The sequence below is a fragment of the Myotis yumanensis genome, unplaced genomic scaffold (assembly GCF_028538775.1).
Source record: "Myotis yumanensis isolate MYYU_CA2020_CCGP unplaced genomic scaffold, mMyoYum1.0.hap1 SCAF_1, whole genome shotgun sequence".
NCBI lineage: Eukaryota > Metazoa > Chordata > Mammalia > Chiroptera > Vespertilionidae > Myotis > Myotis yumanensis.
In genome coordinates, this window is record NW_027223752.1 from 192,915,936 (window position 1) to 192,939,707 (window position 23,772).

Below are 23,772 nucleotides of genomic sequence, written 5' to 3' on the forward strand. Positions count from 1 at the left end.
TTGTGAGAAAACTCATTGTGATTAATCAGTGTCTATGCTGTGCCAATTCTTAAATGTTTTGATTACCACCCCATTAGTAACTATACTGGAAGTATGCGAGAAGAGAAACGTAACAGGTAAAGTCTAAACTAAACAAATCAAGAAAGAGCATTACAAGTAAATTATTTAGCAAGACATAGGTGAACACAGAAGAAATACCTAGAAGAGTTGAAAATGTCTGCTTCTCAGGTAGAGAGGCAGGAAGGCATGGTACAATGGTCTGCTGTTGCTGCTATACACTTCTCAGCACTATATAATTTTTAAAAATCAATGTATATTTATTACACTATTAAAAATAAAGTGAATTTTTAAGAAAGGGATAAAATTGTAATTAACTAGGAGATGATAGATAGATAGATGATAGATAGATAGATGATAGATAGATTTCAGAGAGGAAGGGAAAGGGAGAGATAGATAGAAACATCAATGAGGAGAGAGAATCATTGATCAGCTGCCTCCTGCACACCCCCTACTGGGCATGTGCCCTGACCAGGAATTGAATCAGGACCTCCTGGTTCGTAGGTAAATGCTCAACCACTGAGCAATTCCAGCTGGGCCGGACATTCTAACCAAAAGGTACAATTTGTAAAAAGTCTTGGCAAAAATAATACGACATATCCAGCTTGTCTGGAGGGTGGTTGGGGATTGTGATGGAACAGGAGGCTGGAGAGCAAGGAGGAAGCACATGGCCTAAGAGTCAAGTTAATTAGTGTGAATTGTTATGCAGCTAAAATGGGTTGTTGAACATATTGAAAATCTTTTCTTTTTTTTTAGTTTGAAAAGGTTACTTTAATGATACAGGTGAATCAGACACACCTAATCAAAGTGGTGTCACTGGGTATGGAGAAGAAGAAATGATTATGAGAGATATTCACAAAGTAAAAGATAAAGGATTTGGTGACTAATAGGATAGGGTGGGAACTGACGAAAAGAGAGCCAGAGCTTGTGGCTTGAGTGACTGTCTGGACTGTCACAGATATAAGGTATGCAAAGAAGACAAACAGGTTGAGGATATAACTGATTTGAAATATAAATCCCATTGTGATGGTGTAAGGAGGTGATTAGGTCATGAGGATAGAGGCTTCATGAATGGGATCAGTGCCCTTATAATAGAGACTCTGAGAAACACTTTGCTGCTTTGGCCATATGGGCACAGAGAGAAGATATCTGTCTATAAATAAAAAATCAGGCTCTCTCCCTACCCTCAATCTGCTAGTGCCTTCATTTTGAAATTTGTAGCCTCCAGAACTGTGAGAAATGTTTGTTGCTTACCCAGTCTATGGTATCCTATATAATAAAAGCCTAATATGCTAAGTATCTGGTCATCCGTTCAAATAATCAAAATGTAATATGCTAATGATATACTAAGGCCGCTCAACCGCTTGCCATGATATGCACTGACCACAAGGGGGCAGACACTCCAACTGGTAGGTTAGCTTTTGCTGGGGTCCAGCCAATCAGGACTGAGCGAGATGGGCCGGACATGCCCTGGAGCCCTCCCATAGTCCCTCCCTGGCTGGCCAACCTCCTGCATCGCTCCCCAGCCCCGATTGTGCACCAGTGGGGTCCCTTGGCCTGGCCTGTGTCCTCTCACAATCCAGGACTCCTTGGGGGATGTTGGAGAGCTGGTTTCAGCCCGATTCCGCAGGCCAGGCCGAGGGACCCTACTGGTGCATGAATTCGTGCACCAGGCCTCCAGTTTTGTTATAATGGCAAAAGTGGCTGAGAGGAGACAGGAATAGAGAGAGAATTTCTATTTGCACACTCTGAGACTTGAAATAACTGTAGCTTATCTAGGAGATAGTAAATGGATATTAGACCTGGAACTCTAGAGAGAAGGCAAAGCTACAGGTTCTACATTTGGGAGTCATGGGAAAGAAACTGGTATTTCATGCCATGAAAGTGGGGTTCTCAGAAAGATTTATGTGAGAAGGGAAATATGATTAAGGACAGAATCCTGAAGAACATCAATATGATACAGGGGCAGAAAAAGAAACATCTTCAAGTGACTGAGAAGGAGAAGCCACAGAAGTAAGAAGAGAGAGTTTTCCTACAAGAATTTGATCAACAGTGCAAAAAAGATTGGTGGGGAATTACAGATAAGAGCTTAAAAACACAAACATTGGATTTGTAACCAAGAAGCACTAGTAATATGTTGCTAGAGAAATAGTAGTGGCATGAAGAAGATGCATATAATTACAGATTACGCTTCAAAGATGTGGAACTGAAGAAGGGAGTGAGAAGACTAGTCAATATATACAGGAAAGCAATTTTTTCTTGTTGATGTTTCAAATGCGAGAGAAAATGGACAAAAAGAAGCCAAAGGCATAGAAGAAAAGCAAAGGATGAATTACCAGTAGATGCAGAAAACCTTGGAAAGTTTAGCAGAAAAGCAGGGACTCTTTAATTACAGAAGTCCCCTCTTATCTGCAGGAAATGTTCCAAGGCCCCCTGTGAATGCCTGAAACCTCAGATAGTACTGAACCCTCTGTTTTTTTTATGTTTTCTCCCATATATAGATAAAATCCAATTTAGATAGGCACAGTAAGAGATCAGTGATAATAAAAATAAAACAGCTACCACAATATACTGTAATAAAAGTTACATGGCATTATTAAGTAAAATGAGGCTTACTTGAACACAAGCACCGCCATATCTGGTCAGTCCATTTAATAATTGAGATGGCTACTAAGTAACCAGTGGGTGGGAAGTGTGCACAGTGTGGACATGCTAGACAAGGGGATGATGCACTGCTCCAGGCAGGACAAAGACGGAGGGCAAGAGATGTGATCATGCTACTCAGAATGGCAAGCAATGAAAAGTCTTTAGAGAATTGAGCTTAAATGTATTTTATATTTTGGACATCTCACCCCATTGTTCAAAGAAATCCAAGTTCTGGTTTAAAATGAATGGGAAACATCCAAAGGATTTTTCAGTTTTCACACTATTGATATTTTGGGCTGGCTAAGTCTTTGTTGCAGGAGGCTGTGCATTGTGGGGTTATTGGCAGTGTCCCTGGCTTTTACCCTCTAAATGCCAGTAGCACCCCTCCTTTTACTCCTAAGTTGCCACAACTAAAAATGTCTCCACACATTGCCAAATATCCCTGGGAAGAAAATGTTTGTGGTTGAGAACAATTATAATTCTTTCCAAATTCTTTCAGTATTTTTTATCCAATATATAGCTTTCATTTTGCATCTACTGCTTTAAGTCAATTGCACATCCTCAAAGTCTCAAATTTTGACTTCTTAGGGGAAAAAATTTCTTAGGGAAAGTACCATTATATTGTGGAAAGATCACCAAACTCATTATAATTCACTATGTGTTTTTGAGTTCATTAAAAAACTATCCTGACCTTTTCCTGAAGAAAAATTAAAATAATAGGTTCCCTGCCCTTCCCATAATGTAATAAATGTAAATAAGGCAAAAAATATAGTAAAATAGTTTATAAAGGAACATACACTATTATAATAATCATTATCTTTATCAGAGAAAGTATGGGTTATATTTTAAAGAAAATATGGTACATAGATATGGAAAACATAAGATTTTCATTCAAGAGAGTCACTAATTTATATTTAGTAAGAATATTAGCGGCATTAAGATCTTTTACCCACTAACTCTCAACTCCCCTAAAATCATTTCTTGGGAGAATTAATCAATCCCATCTTTAATATTTCAGTATAGAGACTTCACTCTCTTCAAAAGCATCCAATTTCAGTGAGACCATTCCTCCATTCTATCAATCACAGTCATTCATTCATTCAAAAATTTATTAAACAGCGATTTCTAAAGCTCTACAAAGGCATCTTGATATTGACCTGGTTTTTGCCTTTCTATAATTTTATTCTGCACATTAGAATCACTTAGAATAAGTGTAATATCTCTTTTTTTTGCTTGACAGATTCTCATATATTTGAAGCCAGCTATCAAGTTTTCCTGAAAGAATTTCTTTTCTTCAGGCTAAATACCCTAGTTCCTTCAACTGTATTTTACCTGACATCATCAAGACCTTCATAAGCTTTGTCACTGCCCCTCAGTGCAAGGTCAGAATAAGGTCATTTCACATGGTCTGGCAAAAACAGAATAGAGTGGGACACTTACCCTTCACATTGTGGACACCATATTTCTAATAATGTGCCCCAAAGAGTCAGCCTTTTTCAGTTGTCTCTCTAAATACTGGGGGTTCATTTGGGTTATAGTAAAATGAAGTTAGAATGTTTTTCTACTCCTGGGAAGCACTGTGTTGATAGGATTATTTGTTCTGTTTTGTGTCATTTTTATTTTTTTCCTAAAAATAAGATTTTATACTTGGCCCTTTTAAATGTTATTGTGTTAGATTTCACTACTATTCAAATATTTTACAATCTTTTTGCTTTCTTATTATTTCATTCAATCTTACCTCGCTGCTTCACATGACCTGAAGAATTTCTCAGATGCATAAAGTAAAGAAACATAATAAAATAAAATAATGTTAGATTAGCTTGTTTGCTAAGTGACTGAACATTGAGTCCCTATTTCCAGGGTTACTTTTTAAATATCAACTCCACTCCTAAAATTAAAGACAAAAAGGAAAAGAAACCCTTTCCTCCTTTAGTGAGTCAAAGCTCCATTTACGGTTATGCACTTTGAGGTTCTCAAATTAAAAATTACTGAATGTATTAAAAGTATTATCCCTGTCAGCCAGCGTGGGGGATGAAGTCATTGGGAACAATGCAGGCATTGAAAGAGACACAGCATGACAAGGAGCATGACCCACTGTCTCAAAGTTACTGCTGATGCTGAGGTAAGTCGTATACCAGCTGGATCAACTATTTAAAAACATCAAATATGACCAGCCTAAACAGTCATGTACGTTGTATTTGCCTCATCTCTGAGCTGAATTTTCCATTCTTGGAGCCAAGAGCATTTTATCCAGGGTTGGGCAAAAGTAGGTTTACAGTTGTTTATATGGAAAATAATACAATAATGAATCCATAATGATACAGGAATAAACTGTAAACCTACTTTTGCCCCACCCTGTATTTCAAAAATAAATATAAAATTATCACAAAATGTCAATTAATCTATATTCTGATAATTTTGGACATCTTTTTTAGATATCCTCTCGTCTACTTCTATCTAATAAACCCAGTGATTTCCTATGAATCCTATCAATCTTATTTTAGGATTTGAACCTCACTCCACCCCCATTAGAAAACCGAACTGTAAATTAAAGGATAATGTATCAAGCTATGAATATAAGCAGAAGTTGGAATAGTATTTCAGAGGCAAACACATTTTCATTTATTTTAAAGGGAAGCAGTATAGATTAATGGTACAAGGATACATTTCAAGATAAATGGAAATGGATTTGAATCCTGATGTACCTTTTAATTATGAGCTTTATAATTATGATTAAGTTATTCAACATTGAACTTCAGGGTTCCCAGCCATAAACTGAGGCTCACAGTATATAATTTACATGGTAAAGATTTAGCTATGCACGTAAAGGAATGAAAAAAATAAATTATGAATTAGTAACCTTGGTAATATGTCTGGAACACTGTAATCACTCAACAAAATAGCAGCTATAAGAGACCTGAAGTAAAAAAAGAATTCTAATTACTCTGATAAAACATTCTCCCTCTTATAAATGGCTATTGAAAAATTTCTACAAAATAGCAGCTATAGGAGACCTGAAGTAAAAAAAGAATTCTTATTACTCTGATAAAACATTCTCCCTCTTATAAATGGCTATTGAAAAATTTCTACATTTATGGTGTGATTTGCCTTCTGTATAAAACACATTTATGAAATAAACTACATAAGATAAATATAGCTACCTATACAGTACACACTAAGCAGTGTGCTTATATGTATGTACTCAGTGAGGCAAAACCATTTGTTGGTCTTCCCACATGCTGTTTCTTTCCAGTGATTTTTAAAAAGAGATTTAAAGTGAATGCGCCTCAACTGATTGGTAGAACTATGGTGTCTTCTACATGTGCAGTTTTTGTACTCTTAGTACAGTTCTGTCAGTGACTCAGCACACTGCTTATGCCAGATGAGATTATTGATTCAATCAGTTGGTTAAGTGATTCAGTGCCACAAATAGACTAGAGGCGCGATGCATAAAATTCATGCAAGAGTAGGCCTTCGCAGCCCCGATGCCTCAGCCCTCGCAGCCCTGGCTTTATCCAGAAGGTCCAGACGAACAGTCATTCTGCTGTTCGGCACTTGGTCGATTTGAATATTACACTTTTATTATTATAGATAAAGTCAGATCTTAGATGATACTATTTCAAAACCCGGTATATTATAAATCATCTCTCTGGCTTTGGAAAAATAAAGTTAATAAGGTTTTTAAAGTTTAAATCAACATTCTGGGCAATTTTCCCACTGTATCTTTATTGTCAAGAATAACAACAGAACCGTGAATATGTATTTTAGACAGAGAATTTTCCAAATTCAAAAAGAGATCCCATCTAACATAAAGTTGACAAAATATCAGGGGGTAGAAATGATGTTTAACACTGGGTTTGTGGTTGGCTGAGACAAAAACTGTGAAATAGGTGAATTTGATATTGGTGTTCTTCTCCATCTTTTTCTGTAATTATCATTTTCGTTGCCCTCCTATAAACTAGCATCCTTATACTACTTCAATATTCCCCCAAGTAGAATATAATTCTTTAATATATTACCATTTCTAAATGTATTTGATTTTAAAACAAACCTGCAACAGGAAAAAAATGACTTAACTCAAAAGAGATACATGAGAATCAAGTGTCCCCACCTGAATCTTTTAGAAAGCAGAGACTGAGATACAGATTAAGGGATTAGCACTTTATCTTGGAGGTACAAGCTCTGGGCCATGAGAATGAGAAAAAAGGAAAGAAACTAAAAAGAAGGAGGCAAAGCAAAGCAATTTGTGTACCCATCATGCAGGGTGCAGCTCCAAAGTGAAACCCAGAGACACAAATTTGCTCAGAAGACACGTTCATCCATACAGGAGCTAGGCTAAGCATTCGAAAAGGAACTGTGTCTTCAATGAGTCCACAGAAAAAGAATGAAGGAAGAATTTGTCTATTCCAATCACTTTCATCATTCATTTCCTATTGGACAAAATGTCTCCCACTGAGTGCTAACTTCCTCAATGCTGGGAGCCGGTCCATCCTTGCTGCTTGACACAGTCGCTGCAGGAAAGAAACATCTGCACAGCATATGTTTCAAGGGACCTGGCATATATAGCATATTGTTCTTAATATGTTTGCTCTCCTTAGCGCCATGTGTTTTAACCAAGGTCACCTCTCCGAGAAAGGTTGTTTCCCCAGGTGGGGATTTTTCCCTGAGGTTAGGGAGGGGATACAACCCCTTAACTAAGTGCCAGGTGGGTAGTTAATCACTTTAACTACAAACAATCACGCTTAAGCTACATAATCTTTTTTTTTTTTTTTAATATATTTTATTGATTTTCCACAGAGAGGAAGGGAGAGAGATAGAGAGCTAGAAACATCGATGAGAGAGAAACATCAATCAGCTGCCTCCTGCACATCTCCCACTGGGGATGTGCCCGCAACCCAGGTACATGCCCTTGACCGGAATCGAAACCGGGACCCCTCAGTCCGCAGGCCGATGCTCCATCCACTGAGCCAAACCGGTTTCGGCATAAGCTACATAATCTTTACTCCCTGGAATGGAGATAAGAAACGCCCTAACCTTTGCAATAGAAATTGACAGGATTAAAATCGACTGGTATAAATACAGATGTAACAAGACGATAAACATCAGATCCTAACCAGAACTCGGCCAGAACTTCGCTGGAGTTCCTGACCAGAACTTGGCTGGAGTTCCGGGCTAGAGATCCTGGCTAGGCTGCTGATCAACTGAAGGCTGTCTCCGTGTCATTCCTTCTTCGCCGACTCCATCCACACCTTTGGGGACCCCTGGACCCGTTGGGGTTGGACCCCAACACCTCAATCTCTGGTCCCTTGGTGAGTGAGAAGCCAGAACTCATGTCTTGGGAGATGATGTTGTACAAAAAGGGGGGTGACCTGGTATAGGTGGGGAGCAGAGCAAGAGACAAAGAAGGTACTTGAAAGGTTTTTAAGAGGTGCACAATGTTTGTGTCCCAATACAGTGAGGGATAGCAGGACATCTCATAGAGAGCCATGTTCTAGGACAGGGAAGGATTTTTCCAAGGTCTCTCAAATTGTGGCACCCAGAGAACAGCCTAATCTGTGAAACTGAGAGACAGGCTTTTGGATTTCCAGAACCACGAAGGGAAGCAGAGATGAGGGCAGAGAAATAAGAAGAGGATCTTCATAAACAGTTTATGTCCATTCAAAATTAGGAAAGTGAAAGATGAACTCCTTTCTCCTCCAATGTAAAATTCTATTCCAAATAGTAGAAACAAGATGGAGAATGATGGATCACACTTTTTCTTAACTCATCAGAGTACTCCGCAATCATATTTTTAAAGCCCGGAGAGGAATGTAATTTAACAACCTGTCATATATAAACTGACTCATATCTCTGAAAACTGTCAACATCACAATAAATGCCTTTGCCAGTAAATCATGCTCTTTTTTTCCACCATGATTGTTATTAAATCTGTGACAGCAATGACTAAATTGAATGGGACCCCATAATAACCTATAGCTAGTTTCTCAGAAATCATTATTGTCAAAACTTGACTTTTTGATTCCTACTCCTTTATGACAGGAACAGATCAGACAATCAGACATTGTAATACTTTGAATGAGAAGCTCAAGGTCTCACTGAATTTCCACAATAGTTCAAAGAGAGGAGGAAAAAAAGAGCCAAGAAAAAGAACAATTTGATCCCAGGGAGGATTATCCAAGTGCAAAGTGAGGAGGAAGAGTGCAGCTGGCCTTTGGATCTAGCGATAACACAGCCTCTGACCCACGAGGAAGCAGCCATCAGATTCTAACAGTGGTACAGAAGAGAACATAGAGTTTGAAGTAGCTGCTTAACCAATCTGAAAACTACACACAAACCCACCCAGAGTTTAGGTCCATAAACTTATTTAGGTTAATCAACCCAACTTAGCATTAATCATTATTATCTTTATTAATAAAATCATTTTTAGAGACCAGAAATAAATAAATAAATACATACATACATACATACATGTCAGGTAGTATCTTTAAAGTACCAGGTATACAAAAAATAAATTCTATTGGAATTACCAAAAGAGGCAATGTGTTAAGTGAAGAAATCACAGGGAAATGTTTCATAGAAGGTGGGAACTAAACAGGACTAAAGGCAACGACATAGAAATGAGTTTGGTATGTTTGGGACACAATGAGTAAAGCTGTTCAGCTGGAACCAAAAAATATACAAACAAGCATTTTAAAAAAGGAACTTCTTGATGTGTATGGTGGGAACATGAAATAATTCAATTGATTTTCTTGTGTGACCTATGAAAAAAAGTAAGACTCATTAAGAAATGGTCACACCACATATTTCCAGTTGAAGTTTTGTAATGTCTGTTCACTACATTTTGAAAGACAGATTCCCAATTAAGAATCTGAGTGGTCTAGAAACCCATTCAATAAGTATTTAATAGTGGTGAATGCTGTTGAATAGAAATTAGTAAGCAAGAATGGGGTGTGTTTCCTTTGGTATGCTTTGCTAAGGCACATGAGAAACATAGCTTATTATTCTTGTCTGTAGTTTTATCTGGAATATAAATCTCACTTCCAGTAACTCTTTTAACCCTAAATTACAGGATAATAGTGATTTAGTTTTGTCCTAGCTGGTTTTGCTCAGTGGATAGAGCATCGATCGGCCTGTGAACTGAAGGGCCCCGGGTTCAATTTCAGTCAAGAGCACATGCTTGGGTTGCTGGCTCAACCCTGGTATTAGATGGGCAAGAGGTGGCTGATCAATGATTCTCTCTCATCATTGATGTTTCTATCTCTCCCTCTCCCTTCCTCTCTGAAATCAATAATATATATATTTAAAAGAACGTAGTTTTGAAGGCAAAAACTGAGCCCATGGCATAGGATCAGTACTACACCCAAGATAAGGATCATGAGAAGGCATGTTCACTGTATCCAGTTTTGAAGGGAAAATCTCAAGTAATTTTCTTTTAATTTTTAAAAAAATTCTTCACCATTTGTTTCCCAGGTCTCCAAGTGCCCTACCTTTTTGTTCCTTCCCAGAGAAATATACTGACAATTTCTTAGTTTGAAATTTTACCTACCAACCTCCAAAGCATTTCCAAAGTACAGTAACATCATCCTGAGTTCTTAGAGACATAAGAACCCTTGGTAGTTATTTGGTCCACCTCCCATCTCACCTAGGAATCACCTCTGTACAACTTCCTGTAAGTGCCATTCAGACCACAAACATGTGGGAAGCTCGTCACATCCCAAGTCAGTGGTTTCCATTTTTTCAAAGTTCTACTTGGAAGGAAATTCTGCCTAATTTAAAGCAAGAGCTCTATTTTCTGGAATTAATTAATCGAAGTTATGCTCTCTGATTTAAACTGAGGAAATCTTTGTTGAGACAACTTTTCAACTATTTGAAGTTGGTTCTCATAAACCAAAACTTTCTCTTTTATACCCACCACTCCAACTTCTATTCTCGTGTGTGTGTGTGTGTGTGTGTGTGTGCACATACTTGCCTTCTTCAGTTACCATCAATCTGCCTCTGGTCTTTTAAAAGTACCAATGATTTCCTCACAGCTCACTCCTTAGCTTCAGCCTCCTCCATTTCTACAGTATTTGATACAGTTGACCTTCCCAAATCTTCCACCTACAATCCACTCTTGGCTTCCTGAATTGTCCATTGATTTTCACTCAAATGTGCTAGCTCTTTTCTTTCATTGTGGTAAAATACACATGACATAAAATGTACTATCTTAACCAGTTTTAAATGTACAGTTCATTGGGATGATTCATACTGTTGTGCAACATCACCACCGTTCATCTTCAGAACTCTTTTCATCCTTGCAAAACTGAATCTCTAGACCCACTAAACAGTAACTCCCCAATCCCTCCTCTCCTGGCCCCTGGCAACCACCTTTCTACTTTCTGTTCTCTATAATTTTGCTTTTGTCTTCTTTTAATATAATGCTATTCAATCTCACAAAATACCCATGGACTCATATGTGAACACATATATACTGAGGATTTATTATGTCCTAGGTACTGTGCTAGATCCTGAAATTTTAATCAGTTAAATTATTTCTTTTTTATATTTTCAGTCCTATTTTTTAGCTAGGTGATTGTCCAAACTGGCTAGTCATTAGAATCTCCTGTAAGACCTTTAACACACATACACACACATCCTATCTAATAAAGAGGGAATATGCTAACTGACCCTCACACCATCACAAAGATGGCGGCACCAACCGCCAGTAAGGAGAAATATGCGAATTAACTGCCCCTCCCTCAAAGATGGCGGTGCCCACAGCCAATAAGGAGGGAATATGCTAATTGACTGTCCCGCCCTCAAAGATGGTGGCACCCACAGCCACAAGATGGCCAGCTGGGGAGGGTAGTTAGGGGTGACCAAGCCAGCAGGGAGGGCAGTTAGGGGTGACTGGGCCAGCAGGGGAAGGCAGTTGGGATGATTGGACTGGCAGGTGAGGGCAGTGTATATATATACCTAGTAGCCCAGTGCATGATATCACACACAGTAGGCTGTCCACCGCTTCCACAGGAGTCAATGGGAGCTGCACCACTTCTGCGGGAGCTGGGAGGGACCCGTGCCGCTTCCACGGGAGGCAAGAGCAAGCCACCGGAGCCCATGGGAGGCAGGAGGCACCCGTACCGCTTCGGGAGGTTGGAGGGAGCAGCCACTGCCCATGGGAGTGGGGGTGGGATGGGGGTGGGGGGGGGGACGGACCTAGAGGTGCTCCATGCGCACTCAGCCTCGGTCATTACTGTGACACCATAATGGACAGTTTGTATATTACCTCTTTATATATATATATGTTAAACTTTATTTTGAAAGACAGGTTTCCCCCACTATCTAAAAGTAGAATATTTCTATGAAACCTTTCATAAGCTAAAATGGCATAAAGTAAAGAAGCAATTACCTTAGAGCAAACACATCTTGCTAATGGATGCACAAAAGAAATAGAAATAAAGCACAGATGCTCACAGACATTGTAAAATTTTATAGCCACTTGATCCTGAGATGCTGAGTGTAGATCCTGGGTAAAAAGCTTGGGGAAAAGCAAGGGACACCTGTAAATTTAGATTTACAGGAAACTGCAAAGTATAGAGCATTGTCATAGTACACTCTCACTCACTCCCATTTCCTTTGATGTTATCATTTTGCATTATTGAGGTACATTTATCAAAACTAAGATTCAACACTGATCCATTAATATTGACTAAACCCAAGGTTTTATTCTGATTTCACCAACTTTCCATTAATGTCCTTTTTCTGTGTCAAAATTCTTAGCAGCCTCTGGTCTGTGACAGGTTCTCAGCTCCACCTTCAAGAGGGGCAGTATCTACATATATTATTTGCAATTATCCTGTTGAGGAAAATGTTTTTCCTTCTCTTGGAAATTTTTTAAACAGTTATATTTATAGGAACATATTAACCAGACTTTAGTAGGTCTGGGGAGAGGCCTGATAACCTTTACTTTTTACATTCCTTGGGAGAACAATCAGATTTGGAGTCCAAAATAGTTCATATCTCCACAGGAAAACACACACACACACACACACACACACACACACACACACAATACAGCTCTCATTCACATGTGCCATAAACTCCTTGTCTCTCTCGGGTTAACAGTCTCAGAGACAGTTTTACTTGTTCCTTCTCCTTCCTAACCCACACATGACTTGTCATTCTATCCTATCAATTCTTGCTTAGAAATATTTATTGAGTTTATTCCTTTGTCTTCATTGCCTGGTCCAGACTTTTTGGGGTAGTTAACAGTAGCTTTCTCTTTACTTGCCTCTTATTGTATTAGTTCTTTTTCTAATCTACTCTGCACACTAAAACCAATATTTAAACCACTGCATACTCTGTATTATTTCCCTTCTGAAAAATGCCACAATAGCTACCCATTATCCATTAGTATTGTACTCCCAAGAAGAGGTCCTCTGGTATGAGTTAGAGGTCCTCTGACATAACATTATTAAGTTAAATAAGGCTAAATGAATTAATAAACCTATGATTTTCCAAAGAGGGAAATGTTACATTAGTAATTCAACCAACTCAGTCAAATTGAAATAAGGCAATAAGGCTGAACACAAACATTGTTCAAATTTTTCTCACTGTGTTGGAATTAATGTTTCTAGTCTACAAGTCAGAATGTAAAGAATAAGTAAAAGTATTTCATGGTTATTTGACTTTGCCTTGCTGATAATCAAAGTAGGTTATTACCTAATTGATGGAGATTAAATACTCCATCTCTCTCAACCATCTAAAAAATTATCTTATTTAGCAATTAGAAATTCATTTGAGCTACCAAGATTCCCTTTTCAAGATACAAATATGCCTGGGAAAGCTAGCAGCCATTAGCAGTAAGAGCATACCCATTTCCATCAGATGGCTTTCTCTTAAGTTGTAGTCTGAAGCACTCCTGACCAACTGGACTTCAGATTCTTTGTGGACCCAGAGGTCTGTCCGAGCAATTTGGAAGTGCATCATGATCATGGCTTAAGCCTAACCTGCATGCAGCCCTGATTCCGGCTTGTCTGGACCCTCCTGGAAAGACACTGATCCTTACGGAAATGCTTACGAGCATGGTTCATGGGTATTCATGTCTATATCATGGCATTAGCTGACTACAATTAAAGGGTGATGTTTTTCCCTCTAGGCTCTCTGTGGATTAAGGGGCACAGGAGTACTGGGGTGAACAATCCCCACAGAGATGAGGCAGTGCCAGAGGCTTGCGCCCCTGGGAGAGACATAAGTATCCTCTGTCCTCTGCACCTTCCATTTTGGCACAGGCATTGGCAGGCCAAGCTTCAGCATGGGCATCACGGGGTATGCCTGCAGTATTGGGCTCTCCCAGAATTATTCGGGCATTTCCACACCACAAGAGAGAATCATGCAATGGCGAAAACTGATTTTGTAACAGTTGTTAATATGCAAGTGTGGCCTGCGAAAACTGAGGTTTTTCAAGTGAAAAAAAACAAGCACATGCAAAAACTCCAATTCTCTTTTAAGTCAAAATCATGTCTGAAGAGGCAAATCCTAAAATCTTCCAGTGTTTGGGGCTTCAGTTACATCATTTGTACAATGGGAATTTTACCTGCTGCCACCTTCTGCTTTATAACTTCAAAGCTAGATATTACAATCATAAATACATTCATATTTTCTAGCAGAACTTAAAACCAACTTGAAAATATTAACATTTTAGATTTTAATAAGGAGAACATATTTTTTTACCTTAAAACGCACTCATTTTTTTCAAAAGAAAAGTTTTTCCCCTTTATCATTGGTTATAATTTCAGTGTTAGTGTTACATAACAAGTGGATGTGAGGGAGAAACTAAAAAAAAAAAAAAAAAGAATTACAGAGAATGACTCAGTTTTTTAAAGATAAAAAACCCACTTTAAAGAAAGTTATTGCCCCTTTACCATATTTCTCCAAGAATCAAGCATCCATGATTATCTCTGTGATGATAACATTTGCCTGAAACAGAGATCCCATTACATAGGAAATGGAAGTTAAGTGATATTGTAAAAAGATTTTCTCTTAAATTTCCCAATGAAAGTGTTGGTTACAGATCACTGCAATGTCAAGTTGGTAAGAACTTTAGTCTCATCTAAAGCAACTGCTTCATTTTGCAAATGAGAAAATCAAGGCCCAGGAATTTATAACTTGCAGGCATCTCTGAGTCACGGAATAGCAGAGTAGAACCAGGTCTCATGCCTGCTCATTGCCAGTTCTCAAGGTACTTTTCACTGACACACACACACAAACACACACACACACACACACTGGCTAGTGCATCATCACACAGTACATTGCTCACATTCCTTTCAAAAAGTTAAGTACAATAACATGTGACTTAAAAGTACAGTGAGCATGAGAGGAAAAGGACCACTTTCTGTGAACGCGGATGCCAACAAAAGACAGCCTTTGGCATTTTGCAGCGAGTGGAACTTCAGGGGATCTAAAGACTGAGTTCAATTCCCTAAGCCAAACATTCAACAGGGCAGTTGTACATTTAGGTTACTCTGAGTGTACAATAACACTAGGTTAGGGTTTGTCTGCTTTTTAACAGGGTTTGAGAAAAAAGATAAAGCACTGTGTGATAGTGAAGGGGGAAGAATATCCATTAATCTGGAATAATTATTTCTACCATAACATTTCTCCTGGCACATCACCCTAATTTAAGGCCTGAATTAGCTCATGCCTGGATCACAGCTGTGAGACAATCAGGTCTCTGGCCCCCAGCACCTCTCCCCCTGCTCCCACACTGCACCCCACTGACCAGTTTACCTCCTTGAATCTTTGTTTGCATTATATCATTCCGTATTCAAGACCTATGATGGTGTGTGTTTAACTGTTTATTGATTCATGTCCAAATATTTTAATGTAGCTTTTTTTGGCTCTTCGTCATCCGTCTGCCTCTCATAAATTCTACTTTCTGGCATGCTGACTGACTGTCTCTCCAGGAAAACAATCTTATTTCCATCACCAGCCCTTGTATATCATTGGCGTCCTTTCTCTACTATTTCAAATCCTACCCAAGCTTCAAGGCACCCACTCGTGTCCTCCAGGCAGCTGTTCCCTACTACCCCACCCTCCACTGTTGAAGCTCTGGTGGAGGTAGCTCTCCCTTCCTGGTTTCATGAATTTTTCTCTTATTTTGTCATATCTGTTCGTCTTGTATCCCCAATTCAACATAACATCTTTTAGAGCAGAAATCATGCCTTCGAAATTACATCTTGGAGTTTCCTGAGCCCTCGTTCCACTCCCATTTCCATATACTCTCGCCTTACTGACTGGAGCAGATGCTCAGTAAATACTTTGAGTGTTGGGCAGTCCATATGAGTTGTAAGGAGAAAGTTCCACCTTCATCCAGAACTGGCATCGCATCAGCACTGGCCCTGGGCGTAACTCTCAGACCCATTGCTCCTCTTGGAGGCTCCACATCACTCCACCACTAACCTGTTCCTGACTTCTTCCTCCTCCGCAGGATTTGTTAAATCAGTTCCTTCTCTCTAACCATGGTCTGTCCACTTCCAGCCGAGGTCACAAACCTTTTTAGCCACCTCTCTGACTCCAAGGAACAGCCACATGAAAGTTTCCATTTAGGTTCCATTTCTTTTCCCTCCGTAAGAGAAATCCCAGCCCTTCCTAGGCTTGAAGCTGTAGACGCTTCAGCTGTGAAGACTCTCCTCTCCCACATAAATGCCCCAAGCCCAGGTGTCCCTGCCCCACATCCCAGCTAAGCCTGCAAAATACTAGTTTTCCTTCCCTCCACCCCCCTCAAAATGACCCTGATGTTGATGGGATGCCCTAAAGTGGTGGGTTTTCCTGCTACCTTATCACATGGGAGGGTCAAGGGAGCCTGGTTTCCAGCTGCATACACCTCCCCCAGCACCTGAAGTTCCAGGTTCCTGTCTGCCAGCACCTACTCCCAAGGCAGTGGGGACAGCCTCCAGGGGTTTCTGGGCATCCTGCAACTCCTCCCACCGGCCTCTGCCCTCTCTTCCCTCACACCACGTGACCACACCCAGTGGTCCTTAACCTAACAACCCAGATTAAACCTTTGAAATGAAGAAAAGTTTCCCCTCCTGCAATTTCTCCTTAAAATAAAGAATATACAGTCACATGCTGCCTAAGGAGGTTTGGCCAACAACGGACCACATATAGGATTGTTGGTCCCCAAAGACTATAAGGAAACTGAAAAATTCCTATCACCCAATGACTTCGTAGCCAGCATGATGTCATAGAGCAACACATTACTCACCGGTGTAGGGTGATGCTGGCGTAAGCAAACCTAGTGTGCTGCCAGCCTTATAAATGTATAGCAATACAGTTATGTACAGTACAGATCACTTGATGATGATAAGAAGTGACTGTTACTAGTTTATGTATTACCTATGCTACACTTTTTATTGTTATTTTAGACTGCATCTTTCTACTCTACTCCTTAAAAACAAGTGTCCTGTAAAACAGTATGCTTTGTTACACTAGCAGCAGTCTCATACATCTTTGTTTACCAAGTGTCCTGGTTGCATGCTTTGCTCTTGTGCTTGATTTAATTTCATGTTGCTTTGTACAGTAACACGTATAGGCTTGGGACCTAGGAGCACTAGGCTATACTATAGGGCCTGGGGGTGCATTAGGCTATACCTTCTGAGTTAGTGGACGTACACTCCATGGTGTTCACACGATGGTGAAATCCCCTAACAACTCCTTAGAATGCGCATCCCGGTCTAAGCAGCACGTGACTAGATCCCCAGTAAAGCACCTGTGCGTTTCATGGACAGTGCCCTAGGGGGAACATGTCATTTCCTTTTTCTTTGCTGCCCCATCAGCAGCAGGAGATCGGGTCTCAGAAGTTGCCTTTTCTCCTCCAGCTCCCCCCACTGCTCCAGCAAGAAACAGGTGTAAGAATTCAATCCCAAGCCTAGGCCAGCTCGAGTCTCCCCAGGAGTAACCTCTCTCTTACCTCTGGCACACACACCAAGGAAAGACCCATCCACCTTGCCCTGCACTCCCAGCCCGCATCTTAAGCCAAGGAATTCTCTCTCCAACTACTCCCGGGATAGCTTCCTCTTCCTCTCCCATGCTCCTGCTTTTCCTCCCACCAATTCTCACTCATGAGCACGGAGCCCCCCAAGGTTTTGAGGGCACCCTGCCTAGCAACCCCGGTCCTCCGCTCTGCGCCCACAGCTGCAGCACCAGCCGCTGGGCCCGGGATCCCTTCCGCCCTCTCGCAGCCCCGCGCGCCCAGGGACAGCCCCAGCAGGTGCCCCATTGCCAGGCCCTTAAAACGTCGCACTCTCCCAGCAGCCCAAGTTCCCTGACCTGCCCCTGTCAGCCCCACGCCGCCGTGGGTCCAGATGCCAGCTCAGATCAGAGTTCGCTCTCCCTGCGATTCCACCCCGGCTTTCCTCCTGGGTCTCCAGCACCCAGTGCGGCCACTTACCCAGGGCCAGGAGCAGCGGCAGGGAGCCGGCGCCGCCGCCCGGGGCGGTCAGGTCCATCAAACCCGCGCTGCAGGGCGGGCAGCCCCTAGACGAGCCTCCCGCCTCCTCCTGCGTCCCTTTTCCAGGCCACGGGGCGTCCGAGGAGGTGCCTGGAAACTAATCCTGGAGCCAGAAGGAAACGAAACTACTCTTCAGGCTGGAACCCTGGCTACAGGGCAGGCAAACACCCAGGGCGGCGGCCTCCGGATCCCTGAGAGTCGCTGGGAGGAGGGAGCCTACTATTTATTTCTGCTCTTTCTGCACACACCCCACCAGCCAGGCGCAGGACGGCGAGGTGGTAGTCTCCAGGTTGTTCCCACCCAAATTGCCCCACACCCACACTGAGATTCATATTGGGGCTGCCCTGGGGCCAGCTCAGCCGCTCCACCTGCTGGGTCGCGCCTGACTGTCCCTGTCCCTCCGCCTGGGGGAGTAAACAGGTAGCCGGGGAGCAGGCAGAGAATGCACCGCCCCCCTGGGTCTCCAGGAGACCCGGGAGTCAGATGTGTCCTACAGGCCTGCAGGCAGCCCAGGGAGAAGCCTGCTAAACTCTGAGGGAGAAGCAGAGAGTCAAATGTGCTCTGGAATTCCAACTTTCCTGCAGCCAATTGCCGGTCTCTCGGAGGGACTGGAGCCAAGCAGTGCTGTGGTTAACCTCAGGCATTTGACAATTTACAAGCCCTCTATTTACATGTATCATTTGTTGGCTATCTGGGAGTTTGGACTCCCCAAGAGCTACTTTAGAAATGTCATTTATATCTTTATTTATTCATTGATCCATTGTATTTTTACTTATTTATTTAATTCATTCACTCTATTGGATCTGTAAAAATAAGAAGAATGCCTTTCGCCCGTCTCTATTTCATCATACCTCCTCTTTTATGGAGAAGTGGAATCTGATCCAAGCATTTTCTGGAACACAAAGGCATCCTCATAGCTTTCAAAGACAGAAAGCAGCACCCAGTCTTACCTTTTGAGGTTAATAAATTTGCCTCCAAAATAACTAAAGGGCACAGCTGTGTTCAGTCTGATCTATATTCCTCTTGCAAGGTCAGTGTGTGGAAGCGTGCCCCCTCCGTCGAGAAGTTCTATTTCTTGGACATCCACAAGGCCCATATGTAAACTGCATTTACATATGAAATGCAGTTCAGAGGTCTGGTCCTTCCTCTCCATTGCTTAAATTATACAAATTATGATACATTTTTTCTACACCATTTTAGTGCCCCAAGCAGCCCATATGTCCAGAGGAACAAAAATCAACTGTTAATTTTCAGAATCCCATGCTAGCCTCCACATGGCAGTTCATAAAGTCTTGATAGAGAGGTCATGGGATAGACTATTAATGTACCCAGCTAAAAGGAGAGGAGCACATTAAGCCAAGGATTTGGCACCATCTCCTTCCTCTTCCTTTCTGATAGTCTCTTCTTTCCTGAGGACCAGGGCCCTATGTTAAGGCATCTTTCACACTGAGATGCCACCTGAGCCAGCAACAGTCATGCTATCCTTCAACAGAGCATTACTTTATTTTTATTTTCCATTGACACTAATAAACAACAAAACACACCTAAGTAAAAAAAAAAAAAAAAATACTAAATCTTTGTTCGGTATTGTAAAGTGCCAGGACTTGGTGTAAGTATTCATCATTCATGCCATTCAAATGGTAAATTAACTTTTTCAGGCCACTAGAGTATGAAAGAGTGTAATTCAATATATTAAATAGGCCAGATAAATCAATAACCTTCCCTAAGGGCTTTATTTACTACTGCTGGAAGCTGATCCACCCTGGCTGCTTGAGGCAGTCTCTGCAGGGATGTTTCAAGTAACCTTGAAATGGAGATGAGAAATGCCCTGGTCTTTGGAATGGAATGGATGGGATTAAGATCAAATAGGATAAATGCAGATATAAAAGGACAAGAGGGGAAGGAACCTGGCTAGGAGAAGAAAGGTTGTTTCCTCAGGTGAGGATTTTTATCAGTAAACCCTTTAACTGAGTGTCAGAGGGGTGGTTGGTCGCTTTGATCTTTGCTTGGAGTGACCTCCTTCAGTTACTTCCTTGTAGCTTAGTGGAACAATAGAGTAACCTTTGAATGGAGATGGGAAGCCCCCTGGCCTTTTGTATAGAATGGATAGGGTTGGGACCAAATAGTATATATACAGATGTTAGATGACAATAAAAGGAAGAGGAACCTGGCTATGATGATCACCTGAACACTGCCTCCGTGTCATTCATTCTTCGCCGACTCCGTCCACACCTTTGGGAACCCCTGGACCTGCTGGGGCTGGACCCCAGCATACTACCAGAAATAAAAGAAGTACCCTGGAGAATATGCCTTCCAAATTTCCTGACACTGGAGGTTCAATCTCTTCAAGGTCAAGAAACATCTTTCCTTCCTTCCTTCCTTCCTTCCTTCCTTCCTTCCTTCCTTCCTTCCTTCCCTCCTTCCTTCCTTCCTTCCTTCCCTCCTTCCTTCCCTCCTTCCTTCCTTCCTTCCTTCCCTCCTTCCTTCCCTCCTTCCTTCCTTCCTTCCTTCCTTCTTTCCTTCCTTCCTTCCTTCCCTCCTTCCTTCCTTCCTTCCTTCCTTCCTTCCTTCCTTCCTTCCTTCCTTCCTTCCTTCCTTTCTTCCTTCCTATTCCTCCCATCCTCCTCCTACTTCTTCCTCCTCCCCCTCTCTTTTTCATTTATTCATAAAGGAAGGTAAATCTGGGATCAAAGCATAAACTTTGGAAGAGTAGAAGGTAAAAATTCACCTCTCTGGGACCTCATCCACATACTGAGGCGTGTCTCAATGCTTTACATTGTGAGGTGGGTGGTTGCTAAGAGACATTGGTCAAAGCTACACTGGAATCACAAGGTAGAACTTGTATCCCCAACCTAGAGATTGCTTGAATGGTGTCTTGCATGTTCCAACTTTAGGCAGGTAAAACCAGCCCTCTCAAATCTGGTATGAAGCTTAAGTGAATTCCTTTGGAGGGCCTGTAGCATCAGTCTTTTCTCTTCCTACACAGAGCAGTCTTCAGCAGGAACACCCCTGCCCCACCCCTCTGGGCAGGACAATATTTGGTTCTTTGTGGAGCACAACACAAACAGAAACACATGTGGTGGTAGAAAGGAACATTCTAGTTCAGCCTGTGTTCTGTGTTCTCCAAATTATTACTGTAAGGCACTTGGTAGTATAGGAAGACTTCCTCTTGGTAATTTCCATTATTTAGTTCAATAAGAATGGATGAATGAAAAGAAATATGAATGATGAAAAACTCTCAAAATACGTTTTTACAATAATGATAAATATTATGCATTATAAATTATTAAAAAGTAGTAGTACAATATATGTGGAGAGCTTTCAAATATTCTATTTGAAGTTATTGAATTATGTCTAAGGAAAAACCAGTAAAAAATCATTGCTCAAAAGCTGTAGTTAAGGAATTTTATTTTACAATGCAGTTTTTCTGGGGAAGGGGATTATTATTTTTTTCTTACCTATTTTATTATACCTTTCTTTTCAGTCTTTTAGGGATTTTTTTTCATGTATGCCTCAATCCATTTGGCTTGCTATCTTTTTTTTTTTTAAGTAACAGCTCAATATAAGTTTAATAAATCTCAGATATAATCTTTTCTGTAATATTATATCTATTAGTTTCATCTCACTCTTATGATCTTTTTCTTTGACCATATTCATACATACTCCAAACATAATTTTTGAATTTTTTTTTAATATGAGCTTTTGTTCTGGTCCTAGCTGTAGACTAAGTAGAAAAGCACTTAAGTGACATAACTTTAATGCTGTGATATGACAAGGCCCAAACATCCATACCTAATGCACCTACCACAGTGGTTTTATCCTCTCCTACATGGTTTCAGATTCCCATCAATATAGACAATCCTCTGGGCGGGACAACAGAGGTGGAATATTATGTAAAATTGGTTTTGGAGTCTGCTCAATCTTTTTAAATTGGAGGTGTATTACAGAAAACCTGGGTCACAAACTACTCACATTTCTGAGCCTCAGTTTTCTCATCTATAAAATGTGATGGGAATGAATTGCACAACTTTCATGATTTGCAAGGCTGTATATCTCTAAGGCAAAAATCTTGCACATTAAAAATTATTCAGTGTATTATAGTTGTTATCTATATGTATAACAGTCTAAGCGACCGAACGACTGAACAACTGAACAACCGGTTGCTATGATGTGCGGATGCTCAACGCAGAAGCTGCCCCCTGGTGTCAGTGCATTCCCACAGCAGGAGCGCCACTCAGCTGACAGACAGGTGCCAGACGCAGGGCTCACAGCTGGCCACCGCAGCCCAGAGACTGCAGGGACCCTATCAAGTGGTGGTGGCAGCAGGCACAGTGGGGATGGGATGAGCTGGAGCAGCAGGCAGGAGCCACAGGTGGCGTTGGACTTCCGGTTTCAGCCCAATCCCTGCAAGCTATGGGAAGGGACCCTACTGGTGCACCAATCCATGCACCCGGCCTCTAGTATTATTATAACAAGAGAGACTCGTTAGAGGTGGTTGTCATGGAGACTACTTCCAGCCTACAGTGGATGTTGGGCTTAGACCAGGGTAATGGAAATGGAGGGACCATTATCCATATATTTGAAATCAACCAATTGGATTTTCTGATGAATTGGATGTAGGTAAAAGAGAAGTCAAGATGACCTCAAGATTTTTGACCTGAATAACAGAAATAATGTAGACACCATTTACTGACATGAGTGTATGAGTAAATGAGGGAAAAGGCCAGATTTGAGGGGGAATCAGGTCTTCCATTTTGGGAGTGTTAAGCTGAAGTGCCAGTTAGACATGCAGGTGGCCATGTTAGTTGGAGAGTTAGCATTGAGGAAAGAGGTCTGTGGTGGAAACATAAATTTGGAAATTGTTACCTTAAAGGTCTTTCAAGCCAGGAAACACTAAGGGAGGATGTGGGGAGAGGAGAAGAGATGAGAGAACATCGAGGCCCAATGCACTGAAAAATTTAGAGGTTGTAGAAGCTGAGAAAGAACCAGCAAAGGAGAATGAGCAAAAGAGGCATCATAGGCATAAGAATTCCATAGTCTGCACTCCTGAAAAATGAAAAAAGAAATACAAGTTTTCCTCCTGTCTTTTGTTCTTTCCATTTGCCTCCCAGATATGAATAATTTTAAATATATGCAAATACACACTCACTTCAACACTAGATTTGTGTGTTTTTTCTTCCTTGAGAGGTATAGAAAGAAAAAGGGCAGCTCTAAGGGATGGCCCACTCCTGTCAGGTCAGAATGGTTAGCACAGCCCTCAGGTTAAAAGACATGCTATAGGGTCTGATTAGCCCTCTGTACAAGCATATTCTGGTAGCACAGGAGGGGTGACAGCACATCTGTGAGATCTATTTTCTATGCTTCTTGTCTTGGAGCAAACTTTCACATTTCTATAGGAAATGGCATTGGATGTAAGACAAATGGGATTCCTCAATTACAGTAAATGTCAAATTTTGCACTTGAAGGGCATCATGAATTTACATTCCCCTCCTCAGGGAGATCATTACAAAGATAAGAAAAAATAACTAAAAATATATAACTTTCTCCCTCACCTTTTGGCTTTAAAAAGTTGTAAT

The 23,772-nt window shown here is 41.0% G+C and overlaps 1 protein-coding gene across 1 annotated transcript in view; it reads right to left on the reverse strand.

Moving 5' to 3' along the window:
- BTC (betacellulin) overlaps positions 1–18,608 on the reverse strand; it is a 44,597-nt gene extending 25,989 nt beyond the window's left edge. Inside the window, exon 1 of the mRNA XM_070409604.1 lies at positions 18,137–18,608. Within this exon, the coding sequence (XP_070265705.1) occupies positions 18,137–18,194 (58 nt within the window). The 5' untranslated portion in view covers positions 18,195–18,608. The remainder of the gene's footprint in view (positions 1–18,136) is intronic.
- Positions 18,609–23,772: the final 5,164 nt, after the last annotated feature.